Raw genomic sequence first — 13,833 nt, 5'->3', positions numbered from 1 at the left:
CTGCCTACAGGCCTCTCTCTGGGGAAAGAAACGCCCCCTGCAAAGGAGCAACCCGACTCTTTTCACCTGATTAATGCCGGGCAAGTGCCTTCACCCTGCAGACGCGCAGGACGCCGCGCATCCCACAGAGGGCCACCTAGCGTGGCCCCCGGCCGCCGTGGGGGCCGGGACGGGGGACGGCCCGGGTCTGCCCTCCCACCTCTGAGGCAGCCCCTTCACTCGGTGGGCCCGGGCTTGGGGGAGGCGGGGCAGCCGGCGGGGTCCCTGTCAGGAACCTCACCTCTCTGGTCCCCGTAGCGGAAGCGCTCCAGAGCGATATTGACTGCGATCTTCACCTCCTCGTCTATACGAATGTCCTTCAGCCCCTTGGCCCGGCCTCCGCCCCCAGGACCGCACGGAGCCGGGCCGCCCCCGCCGCCAGGCGCGGGCGGCCGCGGGGAGACGCTGCTCGGCCTGGACATGGCCCTGAAACGTTCTCCCCTCGCGGGAGCGGCCAGGCCTGCCGGCTGACGGTCAATGACAGGCGCAGAAGGCCACCGCCGGGACTGGACCGCTCCGCAGACTGTCTGCGCTGGGCCGGGGTCACCAGAGACCCCACCCCTACCCCCCACCCCGTCACCACAACAGCAGAGGAGGAGCCGGCGCCGCTGAAGCCCAGGCGAGGTCGGCAGCGCGGGCGTGATGACGTCACCGGGGCCGCAGGCGCCGGTGACCTCAGCGCGTCCGCTTCCCGGCTGCCCCAGGCTAATCTCGGTTTTCTCTGTCTTCCCGCGTGCCCACCCACAGGTCCCCCGCACCAAGGGGCTCTCGTGCAGCCTTTTATTCACTGACTCATTCTTTCCTTAAATCCTTTTTTAATTCATTCCGTGAGCAGGTGTGCGCTCCCACCGTGTTCGGACAGGCACTACGCTAAGCCCAAGGTGTACGTTGGGGCACGGACAGACGCGGTTCCTTCCCGTATGGAACTCACATTCTAGTGGGGGTCACGTTGCCAGATTTAGCTCATAAAAATGCAGGCTGCCCAGTTTGTTAGCATTTCAGATGACGAATAGTTTTTTTAGTATTCGAATTTCCCATGCAATATTTGGGAACACCTATAGTAAAAATAAGTTATTCTACCTGAAATGCAGTTTTAACAGAGCGCTCGTATTTTATGTGACCATCCTAAATGAGAATGACAGACAATAAACAAGTACATGGTTAGATGATAGTTATAAGTGTTAGTTGAGATGATGGAATAGGAAGGTGGAACCCTTTATTTTGGAAGGTCAAAGATTGTGAGAGTTTGGACTTGCTTATATACAACTCCATTAACATAAACCTAGTCACAGCCACCCTAACTGCTTCCACTCGGGCCTTCCCATGATCCATTCTGCAGAGAGCAACCAGAGTGATCTTTTTAAAAATATAAGCCAGGTAGGATAACCCTCCTACATAAAGCACTCCAGTAGTGCTCCATTGCAACTACTAAAAACCCTCAATTTTTTACCATGACAGTCTCAGGACCCTGCCTGAACTGGCCTCTGCCCTACCTCCAAGGAATCTCATCTCCACCACTCTCATGTTCACTTACAGTGCTCAAATGCACTACTTTCTTTCCCTTGTACACACCAAGTTCATTACCGTCAGGGAACTTTCCACTTTGTATAGTTTCCTCCTGCATAGGACAATCTTCCTCCCAGTACCCCATGTGGATGCCACTTTCTTGTCATTTAAGGCAGGATTCAGTTACCTAGACAGGCTCTCTCACATCGATCTGTTATCACTCTCACCACTGTTTGAAATTATTTTATTTATTTATAATTTGCTCTTTTTATTAGAATATAAGCTCAAGCGCAGGAACCTTTATCTTGTTTGTCGGTTTCATCAGCAACTAAAAACTGCAGAGAAATATTCATTGGTTAGCCATATTTTAGAATCTGGAATTGGGATTATTCATCTCTACCCTCTGAAAACTTTCTTCATAATCCTTGAACTCCTAATCTCTTTGGTTGGTTGGCAACTAGAATGAGTTCTGAATAAGCAGAAAATGAAGGCCAGCTTCATTCCAAGACAAAACTCAGATGGTAGATAATATCTGGATGCACCAGATATGCTGTGATAAAACATTTTTACTTATTTTTTTAAATTCCTTTTATATTATTTTATTTTTAAGTAATCTCTACACCCAATGTGGGGCTCAAACTCTCAACCGGGAGATCAAGAGTCACATACTCCATCGACTGAGCCAGCCAGGCACCCCTGTGACAAAACATTTTATATGGGGCCAGACACATATTGTTTTCAATCTCACTCCAAAACTTCTTAGTTTCATCATTTATTGGCTCCATCATTCATTAGTTTTGTGGCTTGACTACTTACGCTGAAGTTCAGGTTTCCCATCTGTAAGTAGATATATTGAATACTCATTTTATAGGATTGTTGTGAATATGGTATAATATGTAAGTATCAAGCATTGATTTAATGTTGTGTTCATTCTTTCATTCTTTCCTTTCTTTTTAAACAAATGCCAAAAATCTTCGAACTCCATGCTGACAGCACAGAGCCTGCTTGGGATTTTCTCTCTCCCTCTCTTTCTCTCTTCCCCTACCCTGCAAGCCTGGTACACATGCTCTCTATCTCTCTCTTTCTCAAGATAAAAAAAATTAAAGCTTTTTTTAAATGCCTAAATGCTTATATTCCTGGTGCCTACGAAGAATAGGGAATATGTTCATTCAAATAAAAAATACTTGTCCAAAGGTAGGTAGCAATAAATTATAAGGTTAACCAGCTCCTACATTCTCTGGTATTTTTCCTTACCCCTGGAAATATCTGGGTGCTGAAGGTGAAACACCACAATTCTTTTTACATGTGCTTCAGAGAAAAAATTAAAGTAGGGAACGTATAGGATATTTACAAATGATTTCAAGTTATCCTTGACATAGAATAGACCTAAAGTTTTCATCCTTGTTTTTACCACTTAGAATTGTGTAGCCTCATGTAATTATTTAACCTCCCTGTGCTTTAATTTCCCCATCCATAAAATGGATCTGATAACACCCATGTCACAGTGTTATTACCGGGATGAAATCAGATTATATTACCTTTATGCAGATGAAGTGCTTACCGTAATTCCTGGCTCCTGGCTCAGCCTTAGCATTCTGTTATAGTTCAATGCTTTTTACTTCAATAGACAGAAAACCCAAGCAAAAAAGACCCCAAGTGGAGCGCCTGAGCAGCTCAGTCAGTTAAGTGTCTGCCTTCCGCTCAGGTCATGATCTCACAGTTTGTGAGTTCGAGTCCCACATCAGGCTCTTTGCTGTCAGCACATAGCCTGCTTCAGATCTTCTGTTCCCCTGTCTCTCTGCCCCTGCCCCATTTACTCTCTCCCTCTCTCTCTTAAAAAAAAAAAAAAAAAAAGACCCAAGTAAGGACATTTCTTACCTTATATAACAAGAAGTCTAAGGGTAGGGTGGTTCCAGGGTTGATTATTTCAACATGGCACATGATGCCCTCAGTCACCTAGCATCTGTCCACCTTACCCCTCTGCCATCCTGAGAGTGTTTGCCACTCCTCTCTTGGTTGCACATCTAGGTAATCACATCATAACACACCACCAAATAAAGGGCAAGAACAGTAACTGCCCACTGCCTGATATCCTTTTTTTGTTTTTAATGTTTATTTATTTATTTATTTTGAAAGGGAGAGAGAGAATGAGTAGAGGAGTGGCAGGGAGAGGGAGAGAGAGAATCCCAAGCAGGCTCTGTGCTGACAGCGCAGAGCCCGACATAGGGCTCAATCTGATGAATCATGACCTAGGCTGAAATCAAGAGTTGAACACTTAACCAACTGAGCCACCCAGGTGCCCCTCTGATGTCCTTTTTTTTTTTTCTTTTTGAGAGAGAGAGAGGGTGCAAGTGAGTGAGGGCAGAGAGACAGAATCCCATGTCTGCACATAGAAAGAGAGACAGAGGTGGGACTCACCTGAAGTGGGGCTCGAGCTCACCCAATGTGGGACTCAAACTCACAAACCGTGAAATCATGACCTGCGCCGAGGTCAGATCCTTAACCAACTGAGCCACCCAGTTGTCCCTCTGATGTCCCTAAGAGACTTCTCAGAAGTCCCAGGAGTAGACATCCTTTTGTCTTGTAGCCAGAATATGGCTAATCCAATAACCACCAAAGAGAAATGAATGGGATTACCATGAAAAGTGTGGTCTTTTCTGTAGCAGATGTCACCCAGAAGAGAGTAGACAAAATTAGGGTTCTCTTAGCCAGTAATAAGGGATGGAGAATAGCTATTAGGTCAGCAACCAAGGAAGTTATGATAATCATCAGTGATGTTCACCAAATATTTCTGGCTTGCTTCTTTTCCAAGTGGGTAGGAGAATTGTACTTCCTGGGGGCTCCTGGGTGGCTCAATCGGTTGAGTATCCGACTTCGGCACTGGTCATGACTTCGGCTCAGGTGGTGATCTCACAGTTTGTGGGTTCAGGCCCTGCATCAGGCTCTCTACTGTCAATTCGGAGCCCACTTCAGATCCTCTGTCCCCTCTCTCTCCACCCCTCCCCTTGCCTCAAAAATAAACTTAAAAAAAAAAAAAGAATTGTACTTCCTGGCCCCCTTACATATGATTAGCTTCAGCAAATGGGTAGTGAATTGAAATGATATATGTCACTTTCAGGTTGGCCTCACTTTTCACTGTGATTATCTGTGAATAGCTAGCAAAGCATGTACAGGAAAAAAAGTGAACTATCTTATTCCATTCGACTGATTTAAATAACCAAAAACTACAAAAGAAGATGATAAGGAATAAAAAAATTAAAGATTACATAAATGAAAAGATACACGTGTTCAGGGGCCAGAAGACTCACTAATGTTAAGATAATAATTTTCCTCACATTGGTCTATAAATTCAACAAAACCCCACTCAAAAGCCCAGCACATTTTTTTACTAAAAAATTAACAATATGATGTTTCATATGGAAATGCACTAGAATGGCCAAAACAACTTGAAAATAGAAAAAAAAAAAACAGTTTGAGGACTAAAACTACCTGATTTAAAGACTTATTATAAAGCCACATTTAACAACACAACATGGTAAAGGGACACCTGGGTGGCTAAGTTGGTTAAGCGTCTGACTTCAGCTCAGGTCATGATCTTGTGGTTTATGAGTTCAAGCCCTGCATCAGGCTCTGTGCTGACAGCTCAGAGCCTGGAGCCTGCTTCAGATTCTGTGTCTCCCTCTCTCTCTCTCTGCCACTACCCAACTCGTGCTCTGTCTCTCTCCCTCTCAAAAATAAATAAAAATATTTTTTAATTAAAAAAAAACTGCAGCATGGTATTGACATAAAGATAGGTAAGTAGATTAGCAGTACAGAATACAGTCCAGAGACAGACCCACATGTATTTGTACAACTGACTTTCGACGAAGGTGAAAAAAGACAGTCCAAAGGAGAAAGGATAGCCTTTCTAACAAATGGTGTTTGAACAATTAAATGGCCAAATGCAAATAAAAATTTAAAAGTACTATCAAACCTGGGGCACCCGGCTGGCTCAGTGCAGTATGTGACTCTTGATCTCAGGGTTGTGAGTTCAAGCCCATGCAGGGCATGGAACCTACTTTAAAAACATTGTTATAAAAATAATAATAATAATAATAGGAGCACCTGGGTGGCTCAGTCAGTGAAGTGTCCAACTTCGGCTCAAGTCATGATCTCACAGTTCATGGGTTCGAGCCCCGCATCGGGCTCTATGCTAACAGCTTAGAGCCTGGAGTCTGCTTTGGATTCTGTGTCTCCTCTCTCTCTGCCCCTCCTCCCACTCATGCGCTCTCTCTCGCTCTCTCTCTCTCTTTCTCTCTCTCTCAAAAATAAATAGACATTAAAAAAATTTTTTAGGGGCACCTGGGTGGCTCAGTTGGTTAAGCATCCAATTTCAGCTCATGTCATGATCTTGCTCGTGGGTTTGAGCCCCACGTCAGGCTCTGTGCTGATGGCTCAGAGCCTGGAGCCTGCTTCAGATTCTGTGTCTCCCTCTCTCTCTGCCTCTCCCCTGCTCACGCTCTGTATCTCAAAATAAAGATTAAAAACATTTTTATAAGAAATTTTTTTAATAATGATAATATCAAACCTTACTTCACATCACACAAAAAAATTAACTCAAAATGAATTACAGGCCCTTATCTAAATATGAGCTAAAACTGTAAAATTTCTGGAAGAAAACATAACAGAAAATTTTTGCAACCTGGGATTAGAGAAAGATTTGTTTTAGATGTGACACCAAAAGCACAAACCACAAAAGAATAAATTGGGTTTCATATAAAGTACATACTTCAGGGGAGCCTGGGTGGCTCAGTGGGTTAAACGTCTGGCTCTTGATATCATCTCAGGTCATGATCTCACAGCTCAGGAGTTCGAGCCCCACTTTGAGCTCTGCACTGACAGCTTAGAGCCTGCTTGGAATTCTGTCTCCCTCTCCCCCTGCCCCTCCCCTGCTCACTCTCTATTTTTCTCTCAAAATAATGATGCAATGAATATAGGGATTTCAAATTAGTGTTTTCGTTTTCTTTGGGTGCCCAGTAGTGGGATTACTGGACTGTGTGGTATTTATATTTTCAAGTTTTTGAGGAATCTCCATATCATTTACCACAGTGGTTGCATCAGTTTACATTCCCACCAATAATCGCAAGAATTGCCTTTCTTCACATCCTCACCAACACTTGTTTTTTCTTGTCTTTTTGATTCTAGCCATTCTGACTCCTGGGGGGTGATATCTCATTGTGATTTTGTTTTGCACTTCCCTGATGATTAGTGATGTTGAGCATCTTTTCATGTGTCTGTTGGCCATCTGTTTGTCTCTTTCGAAAAATGTCTATTCAGGTCCTCTATTTTTTTTATTTTTTTAATGTTTATTTATTTAATTTGAGAGAGAGGGAGGGAGGATGGGAGGGGCAGAGAGAGAGGGAGAGACAGAATACAAAGCAGACTCAGCCGAAATCAAGAATTGGACGAGAACTGGGGCGCCTGGGTGGCGCAGTCGGTTAAACGTCCGACTTCAGCCAGGTCACGATCTCGCGGTCCGGGAGTTCGAGCCCCGCGTCGGGCTCTGGGCTGATGGCTGGGAGCCTGGAGCCTGTTTCCGATTCTGTGTCTCCCTCTCTCTTTGCCCCTCCCCCGTTCATGCTCTGTCTCTCTCTGTCCCAAAAATTAAAAAAATTAAAAAACGTTGAAAAAAGAATTGGACGAGAACTGAGCCACCGAGGCGCCCCTTCTATCTGTTTTTTAGTCATATTGTTTGGGGGGGGTGGGTTGTTTCTTTGTTCTTGTGAGATTTGTTGGTGTGGAATTGTATGAGCTCTTCATATATTTTAGATATTAACCCTTTATCAGATACATCATTTGCAAACATTTTCTCCCATTCAGTAGGTTGCCTGTGCATTTTATGGATGGTTTCCTTTGATGTGCAAAAAGCTTTTCAGTTTGACACGGTCCTGACAGTTTAATTTTGCTTTTGTTTCCCTTGCTTTCCCTTTCATAAATATGTTTCTAAGATCAATGCCCCAGAGATTGCTGTCTATGTTATCCTTTAGAAGGTTTTTTTTTTTTTAGTGTTTATTTATTTTTGAGAGAGTGAGAGAGAGAGGCAGATAGACAGACAGAGACAGAGACAGAGCAGCGGAGGGGCAGAGAGAGACACACAGAATCCGAAGCAGGCTCCAGGCTCTGAGCTGTCAGCACTCACAAACCGCGAGATCATGACCTGAGCCAAAGTCGGATGCCTAACCCACTGAGCCACCAAGGTGCCCCATTCTTTAGAAGATTTATTATTTTTTTCAATATATGAAATTTATTGTCAAATTGGTTTCCATACAACACCCAGCGCTCATCCCAAAGGGTGCCCTCCTCAATACCCATCACCCACCCTCCCCTCCCTCCCACCCCCCATCAACCCTCAGTTTGTTCTCAGTTTTTAAGAGTCTCTTATGCTTTGGCTCTCTCCCACTCTAACCTCTTTTTTTTTTTCCTTCCCCTCCCCCATGGGTTTCTGTTAAGTTTCTCAGGATCCACATAAGAGTGAAAACATATGGTATCTGTCTTTCTCTGTATGGCTTATTTCACTTAGCGTAACACTCTCTGGTTCCATCCACGTTGCTACAGAGGGCCATGTTTCATCCTTTCTCATTGCCACGTAGTACTCCATTGTGTATATAAACCACAATTTCTTTATCCATTCATCAGTTGATGGACATTTAGGCTCTTTCCACAATTTGGCTATTGTTGAGAGTGCTGCTATAAACATTGGGGTACAAGTGCCCCTATGCATCAGTACTCCTGTATCCTTTGGGTAAATTCCTAGCAGTGCTACTGCTGGGTCATAGGGTAGGTCTATTTTTAATTTTTTTGAGGAACCTCCAAACTGTTTTCCAGAGTGGCTGCACCAGTTTGCATTCCCACCAACAGTGCAAGAGGGTTCCCGTTTCTCCACATCCTCTCCAGCATCTATAGTCTCCTGATTTGTTCATTTTGGCCACTCTGACTGGCGTGAGGTGATATCTGAGTGTGGTTTTGATTTGTATTTCCCTGATGAGGAGCGACGTTGAGCATCTTTTCATGTGCCTGTTGGCCATCCGGATGTCTTCTTTAGAGAAGTGTCTATTCATGTTTTCTGCCCATTTCTTCACTGGGTTATTTGTTTTTCAGGTGTGGAGTTTGGTGAGCTCTTTATAGATTTTGGATACTAGCCCTTTGTCCGATATGTCATTTGCAAATATCTTTTCCCATGAAGATTTATGATTTTAGATCTTATATTTAGGCCTTTAATTCCTTTGGGGTTTATTTTGTGTATGGTGTAAGAAAGTGGTTCACTTTTTTTTTTTTTTTTTTTGCATATAGCTGCCAGTTTTCCCAACACCATTTATTGAAGAGATTTATTTTCTCCATTATATATTCTTGCTTCCTTTGTTAATTAGTTGACCATATAAATGTGGGTTTATTTATGGACTCTATCCTGTTGCATAAATCTATGTAGCTCTTTTTGTACCATTACCATACCTTGTAACCTTTTTGATTTAAAGTCTATTTTGTCTGATACTAGTATAGACTCCCTGCTCTATTCTGGTAACTGTTTATGTGGAATAGCTTTTTCTATTCTTGCACTTTCAAACCTATTTTTGTCTCTGGGTCTAAAGTGAGTGTCTTAGAGACAGCATATAGTTGGGTCATGATTTTATCCATTTTCCCAACCTTTGTCTTTTGATTAAAGAATTTAATGCACCTACATTTAACTTTTTTTTTAACATTTATTTATTTTTGAGAGACAGAGAGAGGCAGATCATGAGCAGGGGAGGGGGAGAGAGACACACACACAGAATCCAAAGCATGCTCCAGGCTCTGAGCTGTTTGTTAGCACAGAGCCCTATGCAGGGCTCAAACTCATGAACTGCGAGACCATGACCTGAGCTGAAGTCGGAAGCTCAACTTACTGAGTCATCCAGATGCCCCTAATGCATCTACATTTAAATAATTACTGAGGGGTGCCTGGGTAGCCAGTCGGTTAAGCATCCGACTTTGGCTTAGGTCACAATGTCACAGTTTGTGGGTTCGAGCCCATCCAGCTCTGTGCTGACAGCTTGAAGCCTGGAGCCTGCTTCGGATTCTATGTCTCCCTCTCCCTCTGCCCCTCCCCCGCTGGCACTCTATTTCCGTCTCTCAAAAATAAATAAACGTTAAAGAAATTTTTGAGTAATTACTGATACGGGGATGCCTGGGTAGCGCAGTCAGCTAAGTGTCCAACTCTTGATTTTAGCTCAAGTCATGATCTCATGGCTGTGAGATCGAGCCCTGCATTGGGCTCTGCACTGAGCATGGAGCCTGCTTGAGATTCTCTCACTCCCTCTCCCTCTGCCCTCCCCCGGCCTCTCAAAAAAATTAAAAGTAAATGCTGATAAGGAAGGACTTCTTTCTGCTGTTTGCTATTTTGTTTTCTATTTGCCTTACAGCTTTTTCTGTCCCCCACTTCCTACATTTGCTGTCTTCTTTGCATTTAGTTAATTTTTTAGTAGTGAATCATTTAAATTCCTTTCTCAATTCCTTTTGTGTATTTCCTATGGCTATTTTCTTTGTGATTACCACCGAGATGACATTTAACATCCTAAAGTTATCTCACTCAGATTTGAATTTATACCAGTTTACCTTCAGTAACACACAAAAACTCTGCTCTTGTAACAGCTCTGTTCTTACCTATCCGTTGTGGATATCACAGAATTATAACTTTATTCATTGTGTGTAATGGTTACTTTTCCTATAAAAAGAAGCTGTTGAAACATGCAATAAACTGAATAAATCTCAAGAGAGTTATGCTTAGTGGAAAAGACCAATCTCAAAAGGTTGCATACTGTATGATTCCATTTATAGAACATTCTTGAAATGACAAAATCATAGAAATGTAGAACATAGACTCGTTGTTATCTGGGGTTAAAGATGGGGTAAAGGAGTAGGAAGGTAGGCTACAACAGGTCAATATTATATTCCTGTGGTGATGGAAATGTTCTGTGTCTTGACTGTATCAATGTCAATGTCTTGTTTGTGATATTGCATTATACTTGGGCAAGATTTACAATGGGGGAACTGGGTAATTGGTACACTGGATCTCTCTGTGTTGTTTCTTGCAACTGTGTTGTTTCTTGTGAATCTATAATTATCTCAACATAAAAAGTTTAATTTTACAAATACTATAAGCTCTTATAAAATATTATCATTTATTAACTCTGCAATCATTTGTTAATTCTGAATGATGGTTACATCAACACTAATAGCATGTAGTTGTAATGACACCAAGAAAAACACAATCAGCAATTCACAGAAGAAATCAAATGACCAATAAGACATACTCAGTATCTGAGGAAACAAAAATTAAAAGGACGGGAGGGAGCCGAGGTGGCTCAGTTGGCTAAGCAGCCAACTTCGGCTCAGGTCATGATATCATGGTTCATGGGTTGGTGCACCGCGTCAGGCTCTGTGCTGACAGCTTAGAGCCTGGAGTATGCTTCAGATTCTATGTCTCCCTCTCTCTCTCTCTCTCTCTCTCTCTCTCTGCCTGTCTGTGTGTGCTCTCTCTCAAAAATAAATAAACAAAAAAGAAAAAAATTAAAAGGGTGGGAAGGAAAGGAAATAAGTGGTAAATAAAGGGAAATACAACTTTTCATCCACTGATTTTGCAAAGATTAAAAAGCTTGAAAATGTTTGACCAGAGGGTGGAGAATAAGCACCAGGAAACACTGTTGCTGAGACTATAAATTGGCACAAAGTTTGAAAGGACAATTTTGTGATCTCTTATCAAAAAACTATGTCCTACAGTAATGCTTTTTTAGAAAATGAACATGAATTTTTATTTCAGCAATACAAAAGAGCAAATAATTAGGGGGGAAGAAAATTTAACCACTTCATCAGAGGAATGGTTAAAAAAATAAAGACTGTATGAACCACGATTATGTTATATTGTTACTGTTAAAAAAAATGGTGGGGCCTCTGGGTAGCTCAGTCACTTAAGCATCTAACTCTTGATTTCAGCTCAAGTCATGAACTCACAGTTCCTGAGATGCAGCCCCATATCGGGCTCTGCAGTGACAATGGGGATCCTGCCTGTGATTCTCTCTCTCTCTCTCTGTCCCTCCCTCCCTCCAAAATAAATAAATAAGCAATAAGAAAGAAAGAAAGAAAGAAAGAAAGAAAGAAAGAAAGAAAGAAAGAAAGAAAGAAAGAAAGAAAAAAGAAAAATGAGGTAAAGACTTCCAATGAGGGGGAAATGTCAACACATTCTCATCAAATTTTCTTCTTAGGGCCAAACAAAACACCAAAGAGGATGTAAATTAGAGAGAACACCTATGATTTCTGTAAAACCTTGACATGGCACAATCATAAACTGCTAACTCCAAGACCTGCCAAAATACGGTAGAATTTGTATAAAATCCAGGAAGGACAGTAAAACCAGGGTATTCAGAACTCTGCTGATCTCACACTGAGCACAGAGCTCTCCAAAACGGGGTGACTCTGCCCCAAGACCCCCATTAATACTCCTTTACCTGGTTGGGAAGGGGGGCTGTTTCCTGGAGCCATACAGACCAGAGTAGATGAGATTTAGGAGTGGATGGGTTTGGGAGGCAAGGAAATGGTAAAGAGAGTCTCCCAGGCTTTGTTTGTTTTGTTTTGTTTTAGGTTTATTTATTTTGAGAGAGAGAGAGAGAGAGAGAGAGAGAGAGAGAGAGAGAGAGAGAGAGAGAACAAGCAGGCGAGGGAGAGAGGGAATCCCAAGAAGGCGCTGCGCTGTCAGCGTAAAGCCTGACATGGGGCTCAAATCCACAAACCGTGAGATCATGACCTGAGCCGAGATCAAGAGTCGGATGCTTAAAGGACTGAACCACCCAGGTGCCCCCCTCTTTTTAATTTTTTTTTTCAAAGATAAATTCGTGCACTCTTGCAATGCCGAGGAAAGTCAGGGATCCTCGGTTTCAATCCTGTATGAGCTCATGATTCACTGCGACCACAAACATACTGCAGATACTTGCAGCATCTGTAAAAAGCTGAGAATCGCTACCACTTGCCGGATCACCAAGAAGATACACGCAAAGGTTTCAATTCAGGAGCGCCAATTCGACTCCAGGGAGTAGCAGCTCCCTATTCTGGTAATGCCCGGCAGAGGCCGCGGGGCATCTCGGGACTTGTAGTCCAGCTGGTCGAACTCGCTATCCCGGCATGTCCCGCGGCGGCGTCAAGGTTACCACGCGCCGCCTGCTGCGGCTGCCGAGACTAGGGTGGATGCCAAGTGCGAGTGGGAAGGGTGTTTTGCGCCCAGTGAAGGCGGGCTTGACTTCTATATCGGGGAGACCACAAAGAGCTTTATTGAAGAGATTCCAGACGAGACCATAATTATAGGTGCGGGCGGAGGGGGAGAGTTTGGAACAAGACCTTGGGGTGGGGAGAGTCAGCTCTTCCAGAGCCGGGAGCAGCCGGTCTCGCCGCGTCCTGGCGTGGGCCGACTCCATGCCACCTCGCGCTCATCTGACCTCCAGGAAACTACCGGACGCAGCTGTATGACAAGCAGCGGGAGGAGTACCAGCCGGCCACCCCCGGGCTCGGCATGTTCGTGGAGGTGAAGGACCCAGAGGACAAGGTGAGCCGGCCCCAAAGCCCGCGGAGCCCTCCGCCCTGCGCTTAGGCGCCAGACCAGGCAGGTGCTGGTACTTCCCCTCCCAGTTGCCGCATCTGCTGAACTGCTGAAGACAGTTGGGTGTTGTGAGAAGATCGCGCCCGGCTTTGCGCTCTAGGCCAAGCTTGGGCTGCTGCAGTGCTAGCGGCTCCTCTCAACCTCTTACCGACTGCTGCGTGACTCTGCCAAGTCACTGAGCTTCCCTGAGCCGGTTTCCTGGTCTGTGAAATGGAAACTCACCTATCTTACAGGTGTGGTTGGTGCCTTAATTGTGGTGCTGGCAGTCAAAGAATTTTGTCAACTCTAACGCTGTGGCATCCAGACTTTAAGGTTTCACAGGACAGAGTGCTTTCCAAAACGATGAAGCAACTGTTAGTTTCGCCAGATAAGGATATTAAAACAAAGGAAAACAAATCTTTAGTTGTCCCCTTTCATTTAACAATGGAGTCACCCCAAAAGAGTTGAAAGAGCAGGAGCTCTGAATGAAGGAAAGCCCTTCCCAGAAGCAGTCACATCTCAGCCTCTTCTCAGACTCTTCTCCCTTGCTAGATAAGCTTTTTTTTTTTTTTTTTTAAGAGAGAGAGTGTGTCCCTGCAAGAGAGGGGGAGAGGAGCACAGAGAGAGAATCTTAAGCAGGCTCCATGCTC

General features: G+C 43.9%; 1 protein-coding gene across 2 annotated transcripts in view; it reads right to left on the bottom strand.

Moving 5' to 3' along the window:
- Positions 1-637, bottom strand: part of YTHDC2 (YTH domain containing 2) — a 69,183-nt gene extending 68,546 nt beyond the window's left edge. For both annotated transcript variants that reach the window (XM_019830944.3, XM_045057649.1), the window contains exon 1: positions 281-637. In XM_019830944.3, coding sequence (XP_019686503.2) covers positions 281-461 — 181 coding nt within the window. In that variant the 5' untranslated portion in view covers positions 462-637. The remainder of the gene's footprint in view (positions 1-280) is intronic.
- Between the last annotated feature and the right edge of the window lie 13,196 nt (positions 638-13,833).

The sequence above is a fragment of the Felis catus genome, chromosome A1 (genome assembly GCF_018350175.1).
Source record: "Felis catus isolate Fca126 chromosome A1, F.catus_Fca126_mat1.0, whole genome shotgun sequence".
Classification (NCBI taxonomy): Eukaryota; Metazoa; Chordata; class Mammalia; order Carnivora; family Felidae; genus Felis; species Felis catus.
Note: the sequence above shows the minus strand (reverse complement) of the source record. Positions and strands in the feature narration are given on the sequence as shown.